This window comes from Lithobates pipiens, unplaced genomic scaffold (genome assembly GCF_037356315.1).
Source record: "Lithobates pipiens isolate NorthernLeopardFrog02 unplaced genomic scaffold, aLitPip1_a1.2 Scaffold_3, whole genome shotgun sequence".
In the NCBI taxonomy this organism is placed as follows: Eukaryota; Metazoa; Chordata; class Amphibia; order Anura; family Ranidae; genus Lithobates; species Lithobates pipiens.
Genome location: NW_027507790.1, coordinates 79,873,419 through 79,897,509, shown reverse-complemented (window position 1 = coordinate 79,897,509; position 24,091 = coordinate 79,873,419). Strand labels below are relative to the sequence as shown.

The following is a 24,091-nucleotide window of genomic DNA, read 5'->3' as shown; positions in this document are numbered from 1 at the left end:
TCAAAAGTTTGCATACCCTGGCAGAAATTGTGAAATTTCATCATGCATATTGAAGAGATGATCATGACAAAAAAAAAAAAAAAAAAAACTGTCTTTTATGGATAGTGATCACGTGAGGTAATTATCACAGATGGTTGGATCCTTTTTAAATCATAATGATAAAACAGAAATCACTCAAATGGCCCCGATAAAAAGTTTACATACCCTGGAATGGTTGGCCTTTGTACAGACACAGAAGGTGGCACAAACAGGTTAAAAATGGCAATTTAAGGTTCATTTCTCACATTTGGGGCTTTTAAAATCACAATTAGTGTCTGCGTATAAATAGTCAATGAGTTTGATAGCTCTCACTTGGATGCCCTAAGCAGGCTAGGCACTGGGACATGAGGAGGTAGAAAAGAACAGTCAAAAGACCTGAGTAACAAAGTAATGGAACTTTAGAAAGATGGAAAAGAATATAAAAAGATACCCAAGCCTTGAATATGCCAGTCAGTACTGTTTAATCCCTTATTAAGGTGGTGGAAAATTCGGGGATCTTTTGATACCAAGCCAAAGTAGATCAAGAAAGATTTCAGCCACAACTGGCAGAAGAATTGCCCAGGATACAAAGAAAAACCCACAGGTAACCTCAGGAGAAATACAGGCTGCTCTCCAAAAAGACGGTGTGGTTGTTTTTAAAAAGGAGCACAATTCAATGATACTTAAAAAAAAAAAAAAAAAAAAAAAAAAGAGCTGCATGGTTAAGCTGTCAGAAGGAAGCCTTTACTGCATCAATGCCACAAAAAACCCCAATGAGGTATGTCAAGGTGTTGTTGGGCATATTGTAACCAAGCTTTTTTTGTGTAACTTGTGCGGTAAAGGCTTCTTTCTGGCAACTTGACAATGCAGCTCTTTTTTGTTCAAGTATCATCGTATTATGCTCCTTCAAAGCAACCACACAATCTTTTTCCAGAGCAGCTTGTATTTTTAATTTGTATCCCGAACAATTCCTGTGGCAGTTGTGGCTGAAATATTTTCTTCATCTACCTGACCTTGGCTTGGTATCAAGAGATCCCCAAATTTTCCACTTCTTATTAAATGATTGTACCGTACTGACTGGCATATTCAAGGCTTTGGTTATCTTTTTATATCCTTTTCCATCTTTGTAAAGTTTCATTACCTTGTTATGCAGTTATTTTTACTGTTCTTTTCTGCTCCCCATGGCTTAGTAAATAGCCTGCTTAGTGCATCCATGTGAGAGGTAACAACTTAATTGACTATACACAGACACTGATTGCGATTTAAAAAGCCACAAATCTGGGAAATTAAATTTTAATAGCCATTTTAACTTGTGTGTGTGTCACCTTCTGTGTCTGTGCCAAGGCCAAACATTCCAGGGTATGTAAACTTTTATCAGAACCATTTGGGAGATTTCTGTTATTATTATGATTTTAAAAGGAGCCAAAAAACTGTGATAATAAATGGCTTCATGTGTTAACTATCCTTGAATAAAAGACAGTTTTTTGGCAAAGGTACACTATTGACCATAAGCATTCAAAGTCGTGTGTTCAACTAAGCCAACCTACATTACTATTATTCATTTTTTTTTTTTTTAAAGAAAACTAACCCATTGTACCTCTATCTAACAATTAAGTACAATTGAAGTATGCAGGAAACAAACTCTCTCCTCTTTGTACATTTTGCCAGGTTAAATCCAGCACCACACATATCTGCTGCTTTGAATATGTACTGCAAATAGGACGCTATGGATTTTTCCCACAAGCTTCTGCAAATACATTTATAGATAAATAAATTTAAAGCCAACCCCTCGCCTCCCCAAAACCTGTATGCTTCTATAGCTGATTTCCTTGTAAAAATGTTCTAGTTGCCTGAAGGTCATAGTGGTCCTTTGGCATCAGTACTTTCATAGTCAATAACCTGAACAAATATGCAGATCCGGTATTCTGATTTCACTCTGTGTCACATGCTTTATCTTTGTTCTGGGTCAGTGCCTGGAAGTACCAAACAACAGCCAGACAATACTATTACAGTTAATTTTTTTCACAAATTGTTATAGTTATCTATATTGGCAAATACTTGATATTGCATTTATTTTGGTTTGTGTCAGACACTGTAGCAAGTCTTTAATGCCTGCTATGCACCAGAAAGTTTACAGTATGTTGGAGACAGGGTATCTTTGACTAAATTTTAAATGTTCTACATCTAGTCATTAGTGAATGAAAGTACTAACTATAGTGCAGTGCGAGAGGAGCGTACTCATACCGGACCCACTTACTTTGCCCATTTACAGAAGCTGAGCTGGACTGAGCACAATTGTTATGGTGTATAACTAAGGGGTATTATTACGTACCTGGCATCTGCGTCTGTCTGCGTTTTATCATTGGATTCCAAATTCAGATGAAGAAATTGTAAATCATGGTGCTGCTTCGTGTAAATCTATTACAAGATGAAAATCCATATGTAGCCAATATAAAAGCAAGTATGCTTTACACAAGCAATTGCATTTCTGCTTCCATTTAACATTTTAAGTGAAACTGTCAGGTACAAAATGTGTAAGTCAACAGTTCTGGTAAAAAAAAAAAAAAAAAATGCAAGCCCTAGGTCAGTTCATTTGCATCTGTTGGGGTCATATCTTCTCTGTAAGATGGGATTAAGCCCAGCCCCTTGTCATTCAACTGTCAAACTGCTCTACAGTACATGCAGGAGGCTGGGGGTTTAGCGGTCCCAAATCAGAGAATTTATTATCTTGCAGCAAATTGCACAGTGGGATGCTGAGGCCTCAAGTACTGTCTCATATCGCTTAGGTTTCTCTTGTGTTTTAGGGATGCCCACCACTGCTTGCCCTGGAGGGGATATCAGGGGGGGTTGTTTTTTCCAGCACACCCACTATTGTGCTGTTGCTCGAGGTGTGCGACTCAAGGTGGTATTAGGGGCTTCTTCCCTCACTAAATATACCTCTATTTGGGGTAATGACAGGCTCCCCGCGTTATCGGCCCTGCAGGGCTTTCGGCGGTGGGAATTAATGAGAGTTCTTACTCTCTCACAGCTATATGAGAAGGGTTCACTTAAATCCTTTGAGCAGCTGTGGTTTTATCAGTTTTTTTGTAGCTGCACCACACTTTATACATTCCATTTTCTTCTTCCCGTTTGCTTCTACTTGGTCCCAGTGTTGGATAGAGCAATTCAAGCAACATTCACTAAGGGTCTCATCTCCGGTACCTACACGGCTCTATTACAGAGCATGTTTCATAAATTTCCATTTGTCCGCCAGGGTAAAGCGGGAAAAGGATATTGGGCCCCATTTCTAACAATGCTTAGTAATGGCGTGTACACACGATCGGAATTTTGGTCGGAAAAAGCTCTGATGGTTTTCCCGGCGGAATGTTGCTCAAGCTGTCTTGCATATACACGGTCACACCAAATTCCGACCGCCAAGAACGCGGTGACGTACGACGGGACTAGAAAAAGGAAGTTCAATACCCAATAGCTTCCATCTCGTAGTTGAATCTGTGCATACGCAAGTTTTTGCTCATCGGAATTGCATACACACGATCGGAATTTCCAATAGAAAGTTTTTCCGTCGGAAAATTTGAGAACATACTAAAATTTTTGCTGGCCAGCTAAATTCCCATGGAGCATACACACGGTCGCATTTTCCGATGAAAAGCTCTCATCGGTTTTTTGCTGGTCGAAATTACGATCGTGTGTACGCGGCATAAGAGATTCTTAGGGTACTTCCCTGTGTCCATCTCTCCTTCGTACTGACCAACTCATTTTTATTTTGCATAAAATCTATAGGACCCCAGAATTTGTGTGCTATTGGCTTAGGAGCCGATTCGGCTTGTTCTAGATGTGTCAATTCTGGGTCCCCGATACACTTATTAGGATGTTTCTCAAAACTCCACATGTACTGGCCGGAGGTTGTGGACACACTTATATCATTTTAGGTGTGGATCATCCAGTGGATCCTTTTGTATATCTACTGGACTATATTGTCTTTTCAATGTATAAGCCACCAAAAACAGATTACTGTTATGTGTGCCCTATTTGTGGCTCAAAGACAAATTGCCGTAATGTGGACCTCCCCACATCATCCGAGCACATCCGATTAGTTTTTGATCCTATCAAATGCATTGGCAATTAGCGACATATCTTCTGTCTAATGCCGCATACACACGACCGGACTTTGATGGACTAGGTCCGGCCGTCTTCCCGACAGACTTTTGGTGGAGGTCCGACGGACTTTATGAACGAAACGTTCGTTTTGAACATGATGACGTAAACAAGGAAGTTCAATAGCCAGTAGCTGCCCTTGCGTCATATTTGGTCCGTCAGACTACCACACAGACGAACGGTTTTCCAGATTTTTAGTCCGTCAGACAGACTTGAAACATGTTTTATTTCTAGGTCTGTCTGACTTTTGGGGGAAAGAAAAAAAGAAAAAAAGAAAAAAAAAAAAAAAAGTCTGCTGGAGCCAACACACGATCCAATTGTCCGACATATTCCCAGTCTGCCGGAAAGTCAGATCGTGTGCACGTGGCATTAAAAATGTAAAATTCAATTTGGTGACCGTAGTTAGCCCATATGAGTCCAGTATTGAGCTAGGTTATAGTTTTAGTAATTGCAGTATTATGTAGGCCCCTTAGGCAATGTTGGATGTTTGCTGAACGTTATGTTTTTGCCTTGCTGTAGATTTTTCTTGAGGGATGTTCCATTTGTATTCTTTGTATATGTGTTTTTTGTCTAGGTGTTTTTTTTTTTTGTAAAGAATTCAAAAATAAATAATAGTCAAAACTGCAAAGCCACCATTAGCTAATGTATTGGAATAGGCATAAGGAAGAGTTATTTAATTTCAAGTCCAAGGAGCTGTATAAATCTTGAGCTCATAGTTCAGGGTCCTCAGATGGTACGAGGCAAATGATCTGAAGAATGTATAGGTATTTGAAGTAGGTCTGTAATAAGATATGTATGGGGCCTGCTACTGAATCAAAAAGTCAAATCCTCATTTGTATGCATATTCCAAGTCAGTTATTAACACAGTACAGAAATTAGAGGGCCAGTGTGAGACAGGCAGCTAGCATTTTCAGAACGTGAACTTAGAAAGACGACCTCCATTTTTCTCATAGAACAGGTTTCCTTTAAAGGCATAGGAAGGTGACTGTACCTTATGTAGACGGAAAGAACAGTGAGGTAAATAATATTCAGATAAACACGACTTTTGAATGGCTGCAAAAGGCTTACTCAACATTGATCTATGTGATATTAAGTAATAAAATACTGGGTCCTCAGCACCCACAGCAGATGGTTTCCAGACACCTGCTCTCCCTAATCACTGCCAGGTACAATTTATAAGCTATATAACTGATATCTGGAGACAGATGGTCAAGAAATGTTTAAAAAGCAAACAGATGACTGAATGGACTTAGAGGTAACTCTACCAAATAAACTGCTGATGAAAAGGATTATGAAAATAAAATCGGTTTGTGATTAGAAAAGAAGTGATCTGTACGTGATCCATGATCCTTACCTGCCGCAGGTTTTGTAGCTCTATGTCTGCTCTGTCTTGTTTTGATTTTGCCAATTGAAGAAGTTGATCTTTTCGCTTTTCTCTTTCAGCTATAACAAGAACCATTGGTGGTCATTGTAAACATCAATTCCAGTGATTAAATATTCATGAAAACATTCATACGCCGGTGGCATAATCACAAGCTGGTACAGTAAATATCTCCTAAACGACGCGCACATCTACATGCCATGTCTTTATGGAACATTTTGATCAGGATCTATCAACAAGATCTGGAGTAGAAACATCAATAAATTATGCAAATATATACAATATAAGTGAAAATAACGAACATAAGAGTCCAGATAAAATGACTAAAGTGCTCTGATCCATAAGTGCAAAGTGCTTCAGAAATTTTGAGGTGTACCGCAACACCCTCTCCTGTGTCCCCACTCACCGAATCACAACTCCCAGCTTTTCAGTCTAGGGGTCACTTCAGGCTTAAGAGTGATGGCCAGGAATGGTGGGTTTGGCATCAGATTTTGCATTCACAGCACCATGTTTATGCCCGTTTTTATCTTACTTTTGTAAGTATCCATTTACTTGTGCAATAAATCCATTTTTAGCGGTACTTCACTATCAGTCCATTCCTTTTTTAATGTTGGGTACCCGTTTGTCTGGCTGAGAACCTTTTCAAGGAAGTTTCAACTGATGATCTGATGACAAACCCGCCATTCCTGGACATCACTATTAAGCCTGAAGTGATTCGGTGAGTGGGGACACAGGAGGGGGTGTCGTGGTACACCTGAACATTTCTGAAGCACTTTGCACTTTCATTGGTTATTATTTAAGTTATGATATTTTGCACACCATTAGCATGACTATATATTTAGAATATATTTTCACAGTAAAATTATTATGTCCATCTGCAAGAGGCCCAACAGTTACTTGACTTCAGGGTGATGTGAGGTGTACCCTTTGCATTTGAATGCTACCTGCACTGATATTTACAATGTAAAAAAAAAAAATAATATATAAATAAAATAATAATACAAGAACAAGCCAATGGATCTTAGGCCTTGCTGTACTCTACCACACTTGAGGTAAAATGTTAACACGAGTGTGTTCCCGATAGCTAATTAATGCTGACATCTGGGACAAACAAAGTAAATCTTTGGCTCAATAAACTTGAACATTAAAGTGCATCTAAAATACCCAAAGCCACAAATGTGATATATTGCAGCTCACTAGTCCTTTGTGTGGTGGCTGCATTTGTTTTTTGTTTTTTTGTTCCCCCCCCCCCCCTCAGTTTTTACCTGGTGATCCTCCTGTATTAAGAGTGCCCGTTCTGGATGAAGGAGCAACAGACACACCTTTGGACAGCATTGTCAGTCTGGGAAGATGAGACTGTTATGCCTAGTACACACGGTCGGACTTTCCGATGGAAAATGTGCGATCGGATCTCGTTGTCGGAAAATCCAATCGTGTGTGGGCTCCATCTGACTTTTTCCGTCGGAATTTCCGACACACAAAAAGTTTGAGAGCAGGATCTAACATTTTCTGACAACAAAATCCAATCATTTAAATTCCGATCGTGTGTAGACAATTCCGATGGACAAAGTGCCACGCATGCTCAGAATAAAATTACAAGACGAAAGCTATTGGCTACGGGCCTCTTTATAGTCCTGTCGTATGTGTTCAATGCCACCGATCGGATTTTCCAACAACTTTGTGAGACTGTGTGTATGCAAGTCAAGTTTGGAAGGAAGAAGAAAAAAAATGCAGACATTGCACGTAAAGACTTTAAGCTGCAATATAGTGCATTTTTTTTAGGTTTAGCTAGCCTTTAAGGACGGTGCCACGTTAAGATGTTCGTAGACTTCTGCGAAAACATGTGCAAGGTTTGGAACTCAACTCAAGTTAACGTGTTATGCCTATGCAGAGAAAAGCTCTACTTAAATGTTAAGAAGTTATTAACAGAGTTCCTTAGGAATTATTTGGTGATTTAACTCTCCAGCATCCCCTGAAAACTAAAATAACAGCTCTGGGTGAACTGTTTGTTTATGCTAATTGCAATTCATGATCAGCAGTATTGGTATAAGTGAGCTTTGGAATTGGTGATGAAATGAACGTAATGATGGAAGAGGCTCACAAATGATTAAAATGGTTATTCTTTGTTACTTTTTATTTGAAGAAAGAAATTCACTGACCTGCAAAGACCAGTTCAGCCTGTATGTAGGCACTTTCCTGTTTTAGGCGGATGATATCTTCCCTTTGCTCATTGTTTTCCAGTGTCTTCTGGCAAAGGTCATCTTAAATGGACAAGTATGATTATTTTTACATGGGGAAGACAGTTCACAAATTCAAAAAAACTGCAGTGAACTTTATTCATACATGACAACATTCAATGCACATGGGTGCCGATAGGTAAAGGTGGAGGTGGTGTGATGGCAAAGGCTGATCTTGGCGTTTCAATCATCATGGCACCATGGTTGAAATTGTGCCAGGGTGATCGGAGAGCATTGTTTCTACTGTTACATTCTAATATATAATGAAGTGGTTAAACTCACCATAATGCAGAATCAGTGGGAGCCCTGGGCGTGTCACTTGCCACAGCTCCTGCTGTCAGATGCAGCATGTCACTTGCCACTGTCACCAGATGCAGATTTTTAACTTGCCACTGTCACCTGCTACCATTTGCAGATTGTCACGTCACTTGCCAGCATTTGCAGATTGTCACTTGCCACAATTTGCATATTGTCACATCACTTGCCACTAGATGTGGATTGTCACTTGCCATGCCAGCCAATGCCACCAAACGTGCATTGTTGTCAGGCTGGCAGCACTGTTCCATTTAGTGAGTGCAGGAGAGTGGAGCTGTGGGGCGGGTAGTGAGAGATGATTAATCTCTCTGCTCCCCGCCGCACCTTGACATTGAAGAGGCCCGCACTGTGAGGGCAGAAGAGCGCTGATGTGTGGCGGGCAGTGAGGGGCTACTGTATTTGCCCAACCTCAGACTATTTTTTTCTTTGGCACCATCTGCACAAAGTACAGCACCCTGATTTCTTAAAAAAAGCGGGTTTTTTCCCCAAGGAAAATGTATTAGATGAAATGTAGGGGGGTAATATACAAAAAAAATAAAAAATAAAAAAAAGAGCTTAACCACTTGCTTACTGGGCACTTAAACACCCTTCCTGCCCAGACCAATTTTCAGCTTTCGGTGCGCTCACACTTTGAATGACAATTACTCAGTCATGCAACACTGTACCCAAATGAATTTTTTGTCCTTTTTTTCCCACAAATAGAGCTTTCTTTTGGTGGTATTTGATCACCTCTGGGGTTTTTATTTTTTGCGCTATAAATGAAAAAAGACCGAAAATTTGGAAAAAAAAAACGCATATTTCTTTGTTTCTGTGACAAAATTATGCAAATTATTAATTTTTCTTCATAAATTTTGGCCACAATTTATACTGCTACATATCTTTGGTAAAAATAACCCAAATTAGTGGATATTATTTGGTCTTTGTGAAAGTTAGAGAGTCTACAAGCTGTGGTGCGAATCATACAAAATTGATCACATCTGATGTACTGGTGGCCTATCTCACTTCTTGTGACCCGAACAAGTCAGGAAAGTACAAATACCCCCCAAATGACCCCTTTTTGGAAAGTAGACATTCCAAGGTATTTAGTAAGAGGAATTGTGAGCTTTTTGATGTTGTCATTTTTTTCCCACAATTCTTTGCAAAATTAAGATTATTTTTTTTAATTTTTTTTAAAACAAAATTGTCATTGTAATAGGTTATTTCTCTCACGTGGCATGTGTATACCACAAATGACACCACCAAAAAAATTCTGCTACTCCTCCTGAGTATTACAATACCACATGTGTGGGACTTTCACAGCCTGGCCACATAGAGAGGCCCAACATGCAGGGAGCGCCATCAGGTGTTCTAGGAGCATAAATTACACATCTAACTTGTTGACTACCTATTACACTTTTGAAGGCCCTGGAGCACCAGGACAATGACAGATGGCACTGATACGTGGCAATGATGACACGTGGCACTGATGACACGTGGCACTGATGACAGATGGCACCGATGACAGATGGCATCGATGACAGATGGCACCGATGACAGATGGCACTAATACGTGGCAACTATGACGCATGACACTGACAACAGATGGCACGTGACACTGACAGGTGGCACTGATGACAAATGGCACTAATATGTGGCACTGATGACACGTGGCACTGATGACAGATGGCACCAACAGGTGGCACTTTTTTTCACTTACGGCCACTGCAGCCATTCATCTCTCCCCTCTCACACGCTGTCTGTGTGAGGAGGGAGAGCGGCGCTGAGAGATGATCTCATATGTTTACATATGAGATCATCTCACATTGGACACTCCGATCGCGCTATAAATGGCCGCTGTGATTGGCCGTTTACAGTGATCTGTGTTTGCCTGTCTCCGGGGGACACGGCAAACACAAAATTTCCCGGATGCGCGCCCGCGGCGGCGCGCATTGCCGAAGTAAACAGGAGGATGTCCAGGGACGGCCTCCCGGACGAAAGCGCCTGCTCTATAGCCGTCATTCGGCTATAAGGCGGGCGGGAAGCGGTTAAAAGAGATTTGTTACCCATTGTAGGTACACAAGGTACAAAAATAATTTGTATAACAAATAGAAAATATTTGCCTTTTAGCTTATAAACTTCAGTCTTTAGCCCTTTTAGCTTGGAAGCAAGATCCTTTGCTTCCCTCCTAAGCGTAGTTTCCCTATGTCTGGTCTTGCACAATTCTGCCTCTAAATCCCTAAACCGAGATGTAAACTCTCCAATGTGTTCAGTTGCTTCTGTGATGTCTTTATCCTGCAACAGACAGGGACAGAACACCACATTAATATTTGGCGATAGTGTGTGTGTGTGTATATATGTATGGAGAATTGTTATACACACGTACCTTCAATTTTAATAAAGTAGAAAGCTCTTCTTCTTGGGCCTGTAGTTGCCCAACTTGTGCTGACAACTTCAAGACTGAGTCGCTCAAGCGTCGATTTTTTTCCTAAAAAGAAAAAATAAATAAATAAAAATAATAATAATAATAATAATAATAATAATAATAATAATAAAAAGGGTACATTTGTGGAAATTACACCATTTTTTTTTTTATGTTCAGTCTAAAACTTCCTGGATCAACTCCCTGCCAATTGGATGGAGATGTTATCTGATTAATTTTCTAGTGAGCAGGCAAGAGCAGAAATACCAAAGGAAAAAACATCGCTAAACCCAAGAGCCATGCTACACTGACAAACCGGTTGCTAAGGACAACCAGAAATGGATCACTAGAAATAGGGACATGGGGGTATAGGTATCCTGAATGGGTCTAAACCGATTGCCAGTTTGCTGCTGTTGACCACTTTCAATCCACGCATTCAGCTACAGTACTTTGGGGCAACTGGTGTCAACTGAAGGCAGGGCAGATCAATGTAGACAGGAGTGGAGAAGTATGTTCTAAGGTCCAAGCAGCACAATTTTATCTAATTTTCTTTAGAAAACACTGATCTCCAAAACCAACAACCCAGAATAATTTCAGGCACAGCTATAAAATAGTGAGGATAAGCGTTTGCATAAAAGGTCAATTTAAAAAAAAAAAATCTTTATCACTTGTATGAAAGGGGTTGTTTTCCTAACAATACGTTTGCGTTACGTGGTAACTTAGATGTAAACAGTGCTTCATACATCTATCCAAGATGCCAAAACAAAAAAAGGGCACTCCTCACGCAGGCAGGATCTGCATCTCTGTCCCGCATCTGGCTTTGCCATAATAGTGAACAATTGGCTCAGCTATTTGTGTCATCATTGCAGATAAACAGGACAAAATAAATAAATAAATAAATAAATAAAATAAAATTAAAAAAATTAAAAAAAAAGGTCCCCCCATTTTTCTCTGGGATGGGACAATAGTGATCAGAGCAAATGTTCTAAATTGCACAAGTAATTTGATTATAACCCAATATATGGTTAATATTAAATCTAGTAGAAAAACACCTCTTGTAATTCCCCGAGGCGGTGAGCAGTCGATGCACTGGCTTGTAGTGTCCTTCTAACACCCAAACATATAAAGAGAAACAATCCTTGTGCTGCTGCAAAGGAAAATGCTCAGCGGATATACAAACCAAGAAGCACCACAGGGTGAGACCATATAGCCAACTAAAATATCTTTATTAATACAGCTAGGCAACCCATGGACATGAAACATTTAACCATACAGGTAAAAGAAAGCCGGCAGCTTGATCTTCCACAATGAATGAATCCATGTCAGTGCTCGGTCCTGCTACTTATCAAGCAGCTCTTTTCTTTCAGTGCTCAGAAGCTGCTCAGCTGTCGGTTAATTACCAGCCACTCATTGTTACCACAGTGATCCACCTGGTTACCATTAACCTGCCTTATTTGTCCAGCCTACATCCAGACCCTCTTTGCTATTTAAAACAGCTTAGTTAATTTCCTCCTTGCCCTTGTGTGGTCTATGATCTCCAGTGTATTCCTTCCTATGTATGACTTGGCCTTGCTGACTTCCCTCAGATTCCCGTTCCTGATTTTTGCTCCTCATTTTGCTGACCTCTTATTTCCTGACCTGGCTTGTCCGATTACTCTCTCTGGCATCAAAACCCTGGCTTTGGTTTTTGACTACGTTCCTGAACGGTGTTATTTTTGCCATGTGATTAAAGGTGCAATTTTAACTACACTATCTGTCTCCATCTGGTTTATGGTTCCTGACAATATATCCAGGTGTGGTGCAAAAAAAAAAAAAAATAAATACAGGGCTTACGTGTTTTTGGTGTGTAGCCTTAATCATAAGCATCATTTTGATTAAGGCCACACACTGAAAGATGTAAGCCCTGTATTTTGTACTATACCTGAATTAATAAATTAATTGCAAGATCGAGCTGCCGGCTTTTTACCTATAGCAGTGATGGCGAACCTTGGCACCCCAGATGTTTTGGAACTACATTTCCCATGATGCTCTAGCTCTCTGCAGTGTAGTGGAGCATCATGGGAAATGTAGTTCCAAAACATCTGGGGTGCCAAGGTTCGCCATCACTGATCTATATGGTTAAATAAGTCTTATGTCTTTGAGTTGCCTAGCTATATTACTAAAGATATTTTAGTTGGCTATATGGTCCTACCCTATGGTACTTGATTTATAGATCTGCTGAGCATAAAGGTTTTCTTCTGCAGCAGCACAAGGATTGTTTCTCTTTACATGCCAAATATTTACCTCCAAGTCCTGGCAATGATTTTTGGCTTCTGTTGCTACGAGAGAAATCTCTTGAAGTTGCTCCTGGGTGTTTTCCAAGTTTGTCCTGCGATCCTGGTGTTGACCATCCAGAACATTTATCCTTTTGGTTAATGATTTGATTATGTTGTTCCTTTTCTGCAGATCACCTAATAATTAAACATACTTATTTCATTACTGCTTCCATCAACATGCAATTTTCTAGCAATTAAAACCCTCAATGTCTAAAATTAGTTTGGAGCATGTGAAATGGTGGAGCCTCTAATGTAGACCCCGACATGGGCTATACATTACTATTCTAAGTTTTACTTAGTAAAAGTATGCAGAAGTTACAAGAGAAAAAAAAAAACTACAACAATTAGGGTAAATATTATCATATCATCAGTAGCACCGACGCCAAACTAGTTCTAAACGCATTCCTTTAACACATTTACAGAACTTCATAATGAAAGCAAAACATCACAGTTTACTGTGCATTTCTCCATACTATTTCCTCATAGTCTAAACAGATGATTTTAAAAATAACCGTCATTTTAAAATGCAGTCCGAGGCTTGTTTGGGGAGATGTGTGTGTGTGTAAGCGCAGAAGCCATTGGCGTTTACCCAAGTACGGCCATGTACAACCACTGACTTGTACTGGCGGCTGTACACAACATCCCTAGGTGCCAGAAAATGTTTGGTATTTTACACCTCAGCAGATAGGAGCTTCTGAGCACTTCGTCTACACAAGACCTAAAAAGTTGACCCTTCATCGTGAAGTGACAGACAGCTGCACAGATTTGACCAATTTAACTTTTTCCCTGGGTTACTGTGGGGCATGAAGATTGTAGCTGTGTCCCTTAGACATTCACTGGGCCCTAGGCCCATGCCTAGTTTGCCTTGTGGATGATCCAGCTCTGCCTCGGACCTTGCATTATTTTTTTTGCCCATCTCTGGACTCTATCTTATCAAAATATTTTTGTGAGGTCTCCAGACATGGACACAGTATTCTAAAAGGAGGTCTAACTAAAGATCTACAGTATACTGTATTGTGGAATCAGGACTTCCTTCTTCCTGCTAGCAATCCTTCTAGTGATAATTATAGATCTATATATTGGAATCAGGACCTCTTCTGCTAGCGATACACCAAAATTTAATTAGCTTTCTCATCTGAGAGGCCCCGACTCCTGCACCAGTTCTTTTGTATATGCTTACAGACATTCATTTGATGACTTGTGTTGTATTGGAATAACACTTATGGCTGTTGACATTGACTAAATCAGCTAGGGGTAAAATAAATAAATAAAAAGTAATAAGTTCTAAAAAAACAACCTACTTTCTAGTCTGGCACACTTTTGCTCCAGTGTAAGAATTTTTTGTCGATCATTTTGCCAAGCAAGCAGCTGCCTTTGTTGCAGTGAAACAATATCATTGAGCTCTTTATCTCGATTCTTAAGCTCAGCAATCAGCAACTGCAGTTCTTTTCTTTGTTTCTGGATAGTAGTATTTTCCAGATCTGTGGATAAGAACTTTAGATAAAAGAAAAACAAAAAAAAAACAGAAACAATAAATCTAAAAAAGTAGTTATGAAGGATATATTTTCATGCCCATGTAGTGAATAGTAAAACATGACCCAGGTATAAGACAAAGTAATGTGTTCTTAAAAATACAGTATATCAAGGGTCTACCTCTAAAGTCCAGTGAACAGATTCAGTGTTATAATGTATTTCTACATTTGCAGTCAAAATTTAAGGAAACCCCATTATATGTTCATGTACTCCTAAAAAAATGGAACACACACACATTAAACAATGGATCAAGATTTATTTACCACTGACTTTTGGACCTGCCTCACCAATTAAATAGAGGCCTTTTAACCACTTGGGTTTCCTCCACCTTGTCCCTCTTTTTACACTTATCCTCATTTGGGGGTAAAGAAGGCCCATCATTTTAAACCCCCCCCCCCCCCCGTTTAACTGTATCCTCTTTTTCTCATCAGTGGTCAGAGCTACTTAGGCCTCATGCACACTTCAGTTGTCAAACACTTGTTTTACAGGCATATGATGTTTTTTTCTGCCCCTAAACGCTCCTCTGTTAGCCTATGCATCCATGCACACACACGGGTGTTTAGGGGCAGAAATCTGAACACATCAAATTTGCCTTCAGGAGACAAGCTAGTGGACAGAAAAAAAAGCATGTAAAAGGGCATCTAAAGCATTAGCATTGTTTAGTGCTTGGGTATTTTTTTCATTTAATCAGCCAGAATAAAATTAACCTCTTCTGGCTGATGGTACGCATATATGCGGCCTCTCGGCCGGTGGGCTTTAACGTCGCTCCCATTACAGTTACCAGCAGGGACCAGAAAGCTCCTTGCGATTGGGAGCTTTCCAATCATGTGACCACTGCGACAGCCAATCACAGACCCGAATGCCTGCCGCTGCCCAGCATTTAGAAGTTCTTAAAGGACCAGGAGGCAGCAACAGGAAGGTGTTAATATTCTAGCCAAAGAACTAAACAAAACGCCCAAGCCCTTGGATGTGCCTAAACATGTTTGGAAAAATGCGACTTAGGCCCCTTTCAGACTTGTGCCACTTTTCCTGTGACTTTGGACATCAGAGTCGCATGACAAGTCATACCCCATGATTCCCAATGATAACCATTCATATATGTGCGACTTCAAGTCACACAAACTTCAAAGTAGTCCCTGTACTACTTTGTTCCAACTTTGATGCAAGTTGAGGTCCATAGACCTCAAGTTTACACAGGCATTCCCTGAAATTGCGTCAAAAGCGAGGCAAAAATCAGGGTCACAAAATCATGGTAAAAGTCATGGCAGTGTGAAAATGGCCTAAGGAGTGTTTTTGAAGTGGCTTTTCTAGGAGAAAGCCTTCGTCTGGCTACCTATTTGTTTTCAGTAACTATTGCATTACCATAGTGGTTACAGCAGAGTTTGAATATCTTTTAGTTGAGTTATTCTGTACAAAAATCAGGTTCTTCACACTCTGTATTTAGTATACTTACTATGTGTTTTATTTCTCTGTAAACAAAAAAAGTGGCTTGAAAAAACAATAAAAAAAAAAAAAAAAAAAAGTATATTATATTATATATATATATATATATATATATATATATATATATATATATATATATATATATATATATATATATATATATACACACTCACCTTTCTGTGCGTTTGTTTAGCAGGCCTGGGACTAACTGCAAGCTGCTCTGAACAATTTGAAACGAGAGGAAACTCAGTCTGCCCCAGATTCACAGAGCTTCCCATTATTAAAGCTGTATTGAAACACAAAGCCAAAAATGTAATATAGAGCAGCTTACCAATCATCAGATGTGGTGTCTGCATTCGTTTTTTTTTGGGGGCATTTTTTTCCCCACCATCATTTTTTATCTAGTGATCTGGTCAGTAACACACCTCCTGTATTAGCCCTTGTACACATGGTCGGAGATTCCGGCGTAATGTTTCCGATCGGAGCGTTTTGTCGGATATTCCGACTGTGTGTGGTCTGCATCGGACTGATTCCGTCGGAATATCCATCGGACCAACTTTCCCAACTTGCCGGAAATATTTTCTGACAAAATGCTCAGATCGGACATACTCCGATCATGTGTAGCCTACTCCGATGGACAAAGTGCCACGCATGCTCAGATCAAATTCCTAGACCAAAGCTATTGGCTACTAGCCTGAACGTAGTCCCGTCGTAACGAAATAACGTCATCACGTTATGTACAATCGGATTTTCCGACAACTTAGTCCGACCGTGTGTATGCAACATCACTTCCGGACCTCTTCCGAATTAATCCGTCAGAATTACTCCGACGGATTTGGTAGTCGGAATCTCTGACCGTGTGTACAAGGGCTTAGAGTGCTCCCATTCTGGATGAAGGAGCAACAGACACACCTTTGAACAGCATTGTCAGTCTTGGGAGATGGGACTGTTAGAAGGACTAGCAGATTTAGATACACTAAACTGCAGCTCACACTTTATAAACAGTTACAGCAAACAGTTTTTTTGTTTGTTTGTTTTTTACTTTTGGGATAAAAGGTTTTACATGAATAAATAAAAGTCTCCTCTGTCTGGAAATTAATTTTGTCACAACAAGTGCAGGACAGCTTGTTCTGTTGAAAAACATCAAACTTATTGGCCAGATCACCAGGTGAAAAAAGGAAAGAACACCTGAAAAAAGAAAATGACTGCAGCCATCACATCAAAATATTGGTAAGCTGCAGTATAATAAAATAATAGCCTTTGGGTTTGATACCACTTTAGCAAACAATGCAGAACCAGCATCTAAAATCGTTAACCCTTTGTTAGGAAAAACATTTTTCAAATCTAGTTTAAGTAGTGATAATGAGACCTGCCAGCACAATACAGAAAGGATTAAAGCCTAATTCCAGGTTCTCTCACTTAAAATATAGTTTGTTTGAGCTGGCTACGTCCTTCAATAAAAGGGATCTGGCTGCTGTGAGCGCTATATCATACTGTTTGTAGCATTAGCATCAGCTATGACTAATCATAATTAGTATGCATTTAATTTCTCTGCAAACAAAAAAGTTTTTTTTTTTTTAAAGTTCTTACTTTTCTGCTCGCTTGTTTGGAGCAGTGCTCTCAACAATTTGAAATGAGAGGAAACTCAATCTGCCCCAGATTCACATGGAGTGTCCCATCATTAATCAATGCAGTAGGCATTCTACAGTTGTAAGGACCAGCATCAGCTACATACAATATACGGCACTGTGTTCCAGCACTCAGCCATTCACAGGAAGCTTTGTATCCTAAAAAATGCATTACAGATCATGATGTCACCTGCCCGCCTCCGCTAATCAGAGGAACCTTTGTATTCATTCATAGATTACAAAGCTCCTTGTGAATGGCTGAGCTTGACTAGTTTATTCCTGAAACGAGACGGTAAGTTCCCATCCCACAGCCAGAGCACAAAGCTGTGCACTGTGTGTAGTTGAGGCTACATACACTTATAACAGCATGCCCAGCAAGCTCACCTGCTAGCGTAGTAAATAGTTTGTTTGGGCCAGCTTGGCCCAAACAAACTATTTAAAAAGGGACAGTAACCACTTAAGCCCCGGACCATTTGGTTGGCCAAAGACCAGAGCACTTTTTGCGATTCGGCACTGCGTCGATTTAACTGACAATTGCGGGGTCGTGCGACATGGCTCCCAAACAAAATTGACGTCTCCCCCCCACAAATAGAGTTTTCTTTTAGTGGTATTTGATCACCTCTGCAGTTTTTATTTTTTGCTCTATAAACAAAAAAAGCGACAATTTAAAAAAAAAAAAAAAAAAAAGAAAAGCAATATGTTTTGCTTTTTGCTATAATAAAAATCCCCTAAAAATAGGCCAATACATATTCTTTTTAACCAAAAATATCACAATAAGTGTTTATTGATTGGTTTATGCAAAATTTATAGCATCTACAAAATAGGGGGATAGTTTTATGGCATTTTTATTAAATTATTATTATTATTATTTTTTTTACTAGTAACAGCGGTGATCAGCAATTTTTATCGTGACTGCGACATTATGGCAGAGACATCGGACAATTTTGGCGCGATTTTGGGACCATTCACATTTGTACAGCGATCAGTGCGATTAAAATTGCATTGACTACTGTGTAAATGTGACTGGCAGTGAACGGGTTAACACTAGGTGGCCTTGTAGGGGTTAATTGTGTCCTAGGGATGTGTTCTAACTGTAGGGGGCAGGGGCTGTGTGTGACACGACACTGATCACCGCTCCCGATCACAGGGAGCTATGACATGACAGGGGGACTTCGCCACCAGAATACACGGAGTAATAGAGTTACACCAAAAAATTTACCTCAGGGGGATCATATTGTGGTACAGGAGGGTATAGTCAATAAAGCTGCAAGTTGAAGAATTTTATATTCAAGTAGGGGAGTAAAAATAAAAATAGAGAAGAAAAGGTGAGAGTAACATCGTAGATCATCTATTATTTTAAAGGTCACTCAGAAAAATACAACTCAACCAATAAACTTTATCTATAGGGTCAGTCTGGGTTGGTATCGCTTACAGTGGTAAAGAGCAGTAGACGCCCGTACATTAGGGGCGCACGGGTGCTGCCCCTACCCCCCCATCCATGCGTCCAGCCACCTAATCTACATGCAGGGTGCATGGATTCCAATGAAGGTTTTTATTTATTTTTTAAGCACCGATTAGAGCATGAGGCTCTAATTGGCTTCAAAAAAGGGCGGGCTCGAGGTGCAGAGAACTGTGACCCGCCCAGTTGTGTGACAATAGAAAATGAATATTTGCTTTTGTCACACTGCTTCTCCATCTGGCCAATCAGGAATTGGGTCCTGAGACCCGTTACCCGATTGGCCGAAATGAGAAGCAATCCTATTGGCCTATGAGGAGATATATGGCCGGAGGAGATGCAAAGGAAGTCAGACCGACCCACCCACCAGCCACCACTGGTAATGAGCCCATATACTTTACAGGAGTTACAAACTCAGCACATTAGAAGGTTTGGCTAGATTGTATTACAATTGTTATACCCATCAGTTCTGACTAGAGCAGCCCCTGGATGATTAATTTTCAGAGGAAAGTCAGACATGTTTGATATTCATAGACAACGATTGCACTCTTAGCCCCAGTTCACACTGGTGCGACTTGACAGTTCAAAATCCCGTGACAAGTTGCACCCTATTTGTGCCCATGGAACCGTTCAAATTGGTGCGACTCCGACTTGCACCGATCCAAAAAAGGTTCCTGCACTATTTTTTGATGACTTTATGTGCGACTTGCATTGAAATCTGTGCATGAAATTGCACAGGTGTCAGCAAACTGCACTGACCGGGGGCTTTGAAATCGCACTGAAGTTGCACTATTTCAAAGACGCATTCGGCGTGAACCGAGGCTTTGCACTGCTGAATAAGTTTAGCTTCACTTCTCAAGAAAAAGAATGCATCCTGCAGACAGAGTACTTTTCTTTGCAAAAGACTTCTAATTCAGAACAAACTAAGCGCTTATTCAGACATGTGTCATGGCGCTTTGCCTTATGGCAAAAATAAAAGGGCAAGTCTCATTCGGTGGGTGGTACCGCTGCTGAGCGTGAATACTTCACATTATGGGACCATGCCAAACAGGTGCAATGCATGTGGTTGTGGCACGGTGGGTCACCATTTTCAGGGTTAAAGCAGGGTGTGAAGAGGTGACAAATCCCCTCCTCATCACCTTTTAAACCCTTATGAAAAGTAATCCACTGCAGATCACTTTTCAGGGGGCGGCAAGGGCTGCCACATGTGAGAACAAATCCTAACAAGCAAGACACTCCTGTGTATCCAAATAACCGTCTGTACCTTTGGCGATGAAAGATCTGAGAAGTTCATAGGGTTCTTTGATGGTCACTTCTTCAGATAAAGGATACAACTGTGGATGTATAGGAAAAGCAGCATTAACACAGCAACAGTAAACAGGGATTTGGTCATCCCATAAAATCTACACATACTCCTTGCTGAAAAACAATATTTCCCATTCTACCGCTATTTTCAAAGTAAAAATGGCATCTTTACTTTGTCCATGTTGTTCCACTTTAACAGCAGAGAAAATAGCAGGATGTGCCATCAGGGACTTTTCTAGACCCCAGGCCCCCGGTCCAGATCTAGCAATGCCCCTGCTTTTGACTCTTCTCAATATCTCCCTATACTAGATAATGGCCTGTTACAGCTTATTAGTCTTCTTGTAGTTTATGGGGGCCGGATCCTTAGAACAGATACTGGGTAAAGTCTGGTACACACGGGCCGAATGTTAGTCGCCATCGGCCAGGTCAACAGAATATGGCTGAACATTCGGCTTCTGTTGAACAGGCAGGCTAGGAAAACAGCTGTTAATCGTAATCCAATCAGTGCTGCCAGCCAATAGCAGTGATCGTGACTGGCGTGTTCTGGTGGGGGTGCAGTCCTCCAGGACCAATAAAATAGCTCAGCGGGGAGGTTGATCTACTAACATTGCACGGTTTGTACAGCGGGCTCCTCGGTTTTTTGCGGTTCAGCTCGCTGGGGGGAGGTTTATTGAAACTGGAGAGTGCAAAATCTGGTGCAGCTCTGCATGGTAGCCAATCAGCTTCCAGGTTGTCAAAGCTTAATTGAACAAGCAGAAGTAATGCCGCGTACACATGATCAGAATTCCGGCCAGAAAAAGACAGATGAGAGCTTTTCATCGGAAAATGCGACCGTGTGTACGCTCCATTGGAATTTAGCTGTCCGAATTCCCACCAGCCAAAAATTTATAGCATGTTTTCAATTTTCCCGATGGAAAAACTTTCTATCGGAAATTCCAATCGTGTGTATGCAATTCCGACAGGCCAAAAATCACGCATACTCAGATTGAACTACGAGACGGAAGCTATTGGCTACTGGCTATTGGACTTCCTTTTTCTAGTCCCGTCGTAAGTGTTGTATGTCACCGCGTTATAAATGATCGGAATTTGGTGTGACCGTGTGTAGGCAAGACAGCTCAAGCCGAATTCCATCGGGAAAACCATCAGAGCTTTTTCCAACGAGAATTCCGATCGTGTGTATGCGGCATTAGAAGCTGATTGGTCACCATGTACAAGATTCTGAACGCTCCAGTTTTAGTAAATCTCCCTCAAAGCGCGTTCCAGCATTAGGGTTATAACAGCAGGACTGGCGTTGCTTACTATTTGGGGCATTCAGACTTACATGAATCCTGTCATGAAAGCCATGAGGGGTAAACCATTGCGGATTTCAATCTGAAAATCATTGTTGTCTACCGGGTATGTTGACCCACTGGCTTCAGTACATTCTGAGACCCCATACACACTATTAGATTTTCTTCAGATTTACCAAAACCATATAATATGAGGTAAAACCTTAAGATATTCAAATTGTATGCAATCAGGCAGACCCTTGCACTACATGGTTTCGGTAAATCTGAAGACAAAAATCTGCAGAAAATCTGATAGTGTGTATGGAGTCTACAGCCTCGTACACACGGTATGATTGTTGGCACGGGATTGTCTGTTGACAGACTGTTGTCCTTAAATCTTACCATTAGTATGCTCCTTTTGACAATTTTTGTCCAATTTTCGGTCAAAATATGTTAGATGGTAGGCTAGTAAATTTTTGGCGGACAACGGTTTGACGTCAGATTTTCGTATGGTCAGTACACAAATCAGTCACACAAAAGTCGAAAGTACAAACACGCATGCTCGCAATCAATGCTCACCAGACACGAAATTAGCAGAAGGGGCCCAAAGGGTCAAGAGATGAAATTTCTCGTAGTACATCACTACGTTCGTGTTTAGTTAGTTAGTTAGTTAGTATGCAAGACAAGATCCCGGCACACGCCCTTTTGACAAAAATCAGACACTCGGTTTGCCAACAATCGTACCGTGTGTACGAGGCTTTAGGCTACTTTCACACTGAGGCGCCTTACAGGTGCTATAGCGCTAAAAAATAGCACATGTAAAGAGCACCTGTCTCTCCAGTGCGAAAGTGCTTTCACACTGTAGCAGTGCGCTTGCAGGACGGTAAAAAAAAGATCCTGCAAGACGCATCTTTGCAGTGCTGTTCGAGCGGTGTATACACCGCTCCTAAATCGACCCTACCCATTGAAATCAATGGGACAGCAGCGCTTTGCGGGTGGTTTTAACCCTTTTTCGGACACCCGCCCCAGTGTGAAAAGTAGCTTTAGGGTTAATTTAGTCCATGGAAGCACTGATTTGGGTGGTGGGGTGGTGATTGTGTTAAGTTCATCATACACAGCCACATTTTCTCAGATTTAGCCCATAGGCTAAAACGAGAGAACATTTTTCGATTCCCCCAATTCACATTAAACAGTGGGGATGGTGAAATCTTCACCGTCGCCTACCTTATTTATCAGCCACGGCATCGATCATTTTCCACCTAGCATAGTCAGTTATTAAATTGACTTTTGTTGCTTTCAGTGCCACCCACGGCTTTCAAGAACGTCTGCTGAATCGCCCAAAATACAAGCTGTGGGTTGCCCTACAAGCACGATCCGGCTTGACAAAAGTTGGATGTAAAAATGAATTGAATGGAACATGATGGCCAGTAGGGATAAGCTCAGGAGTGTTCGCATGGAACACGTGCAGAGCCCACCAGGAAGTCGGCGCAGTGCTTCGCTAATCGCATTCAGTGAGACATTGCCCCTATGCGCGGCTGCAGAGATCAGGCAATGTCTCACTGCCTGTGATTAGCGCAGCGCTGCGCCGACTTCCTGGCGGGCTCTGCACGTGTTCCATGCGAACACGCCTGAGCTCATCCCTAATGGTCAGCCATAATGTGTGTTTATCATTTATAAAGCGTAAGCAGTCCAATGACATTGGAAAGCCTCTCTGACACACAGGCTCACTTTGTTACCTTGCAGGAAGCAGCAGCATACTCCTCTGTTGTTGAACTCGTCTTGTAGTAAGCCAGACAAACTACCCTGCATTACGAAAAGCACAAAAAAAGTCTAATTATGGCTGATGACGGCTGGGGTCAAGCTCTCTCTGCTTATCTGGATCTAGAAGCAGCTTAGAGATCTACTCTGCAGAAAAACAGCCATCTGCAATCAATACTCACTCTGAGTTTCTGAGGTCTGCATAACATCTAACTTCAGCCAGCACTATTCAAGAAGGCGGGTAGGCGGGGTTATGCATGCCATAGGCACACTGAACAACTACTGTCCACTAGAGGCTGATCCACATTTACTAGTACAGCAGACTACAGGAAAATGGTGGCTTTATTATTATTCAGGATTTATATAGTGCCAACAGTGTTCGCAGCCCTTTACAATATAAAGGGGGACAGTACAGTTACAATACAGAAGGGATAGGAGGGCCCTGCTCGTGGAGCTTACAACCTAAAGGCTTTAAAGCTATTTTATCATTGCAAGGCAAGTTACCTGTCCCACTGCTCAAGTCAGCGAATTGCATTGCAGATTAGGAATGAGCTCCGGCATGTTCGCATGATCCACGTGCAGAGCCCGCCAGGAAGTCGGCGCAGCGCTGTGCTAATCACAGGCAGTGAGACATTGCCTGATCTCTGCAGCTGCGCTTCAGAGCAATGTCTCACTGCCTGTGATTAGCGCAGCGCTGCACCATCTTTCTGGCAGGCTCTGCACGTGGAGTATGCGAACACGCCGGATCTCATCCTTATCGCAGATCTAAGCATGCTAAATAATGTTTAGCATTCCACACTTCCAGGAGTGCTGCATGCCGGCGTTCCTCCATGGTCATACCTCCCAACTGTCCCTCTCTCCTTCTCAGTTGTCTCTCATTT

At 41.1% G+C, this 24,091-nt stretch overlaps 1 protein-coding gene across 4 annotated transcripts in view; it reads right to left on the bottom strand.

The window, feature by feature from the left end:
• The window catches only part of CCDC62 (coiled-coil domain containing 62), a 33,915-nt gene extending 10,437 nt beyond the window's left edge, over positions 1–23,478 (bottom strand). The window contains exons 1-11 of one of the 4 annotated variants that reach the window (XR_013263875.1): positions 23,393–23,478; positions 23,189–23,255; positions 20,144–20,213; positions 15,969–16,081; positions 14,121–14,313; positions 12,788–12,954; positions 10,469–10,570; positions 10,206–10,377; positions 7,714–7,815; positions 5,528–5,616; positions 2,351–2,436 (exon numbers count right to left, since the gene is read on the bottom strand). Coding sequence is in view for 3 of the 4 variants with exons in the window: in XM_077461866.1 (XP_077317992.1) it covers positions 2,351–2,436; positions 5,528–5,616; positions 7,714–7,815; positions 10,206–10,377; positions 10,469–10,570; positions 12,788–12,954; positions 14,121–14,313; positions 15,969–16,073 (1,016 nt within the window). In the remaining variant the exon portion in view is untranslated. The remainder of the gene's footprint in view (positions 1–2,350; positions 2,437–5,527; positions 5,617–7,713; positions 7,816–10,205; positions 10,378–10,468; positions 10,571–12,787; positions 12,955–14,120; positions 14,314–15,968; positions 16,082–20,143; positions 20,214–23,188; positions 23,256–23,392) is intronic. The other 3 variants (XM_077461866.1, XM_077461867.1, XM_077461869.1) reach the window with 3 other exon arrangements.
• Between the last annotated feature and the right edge of the window lie 613 nt (positions 23,479–24,091).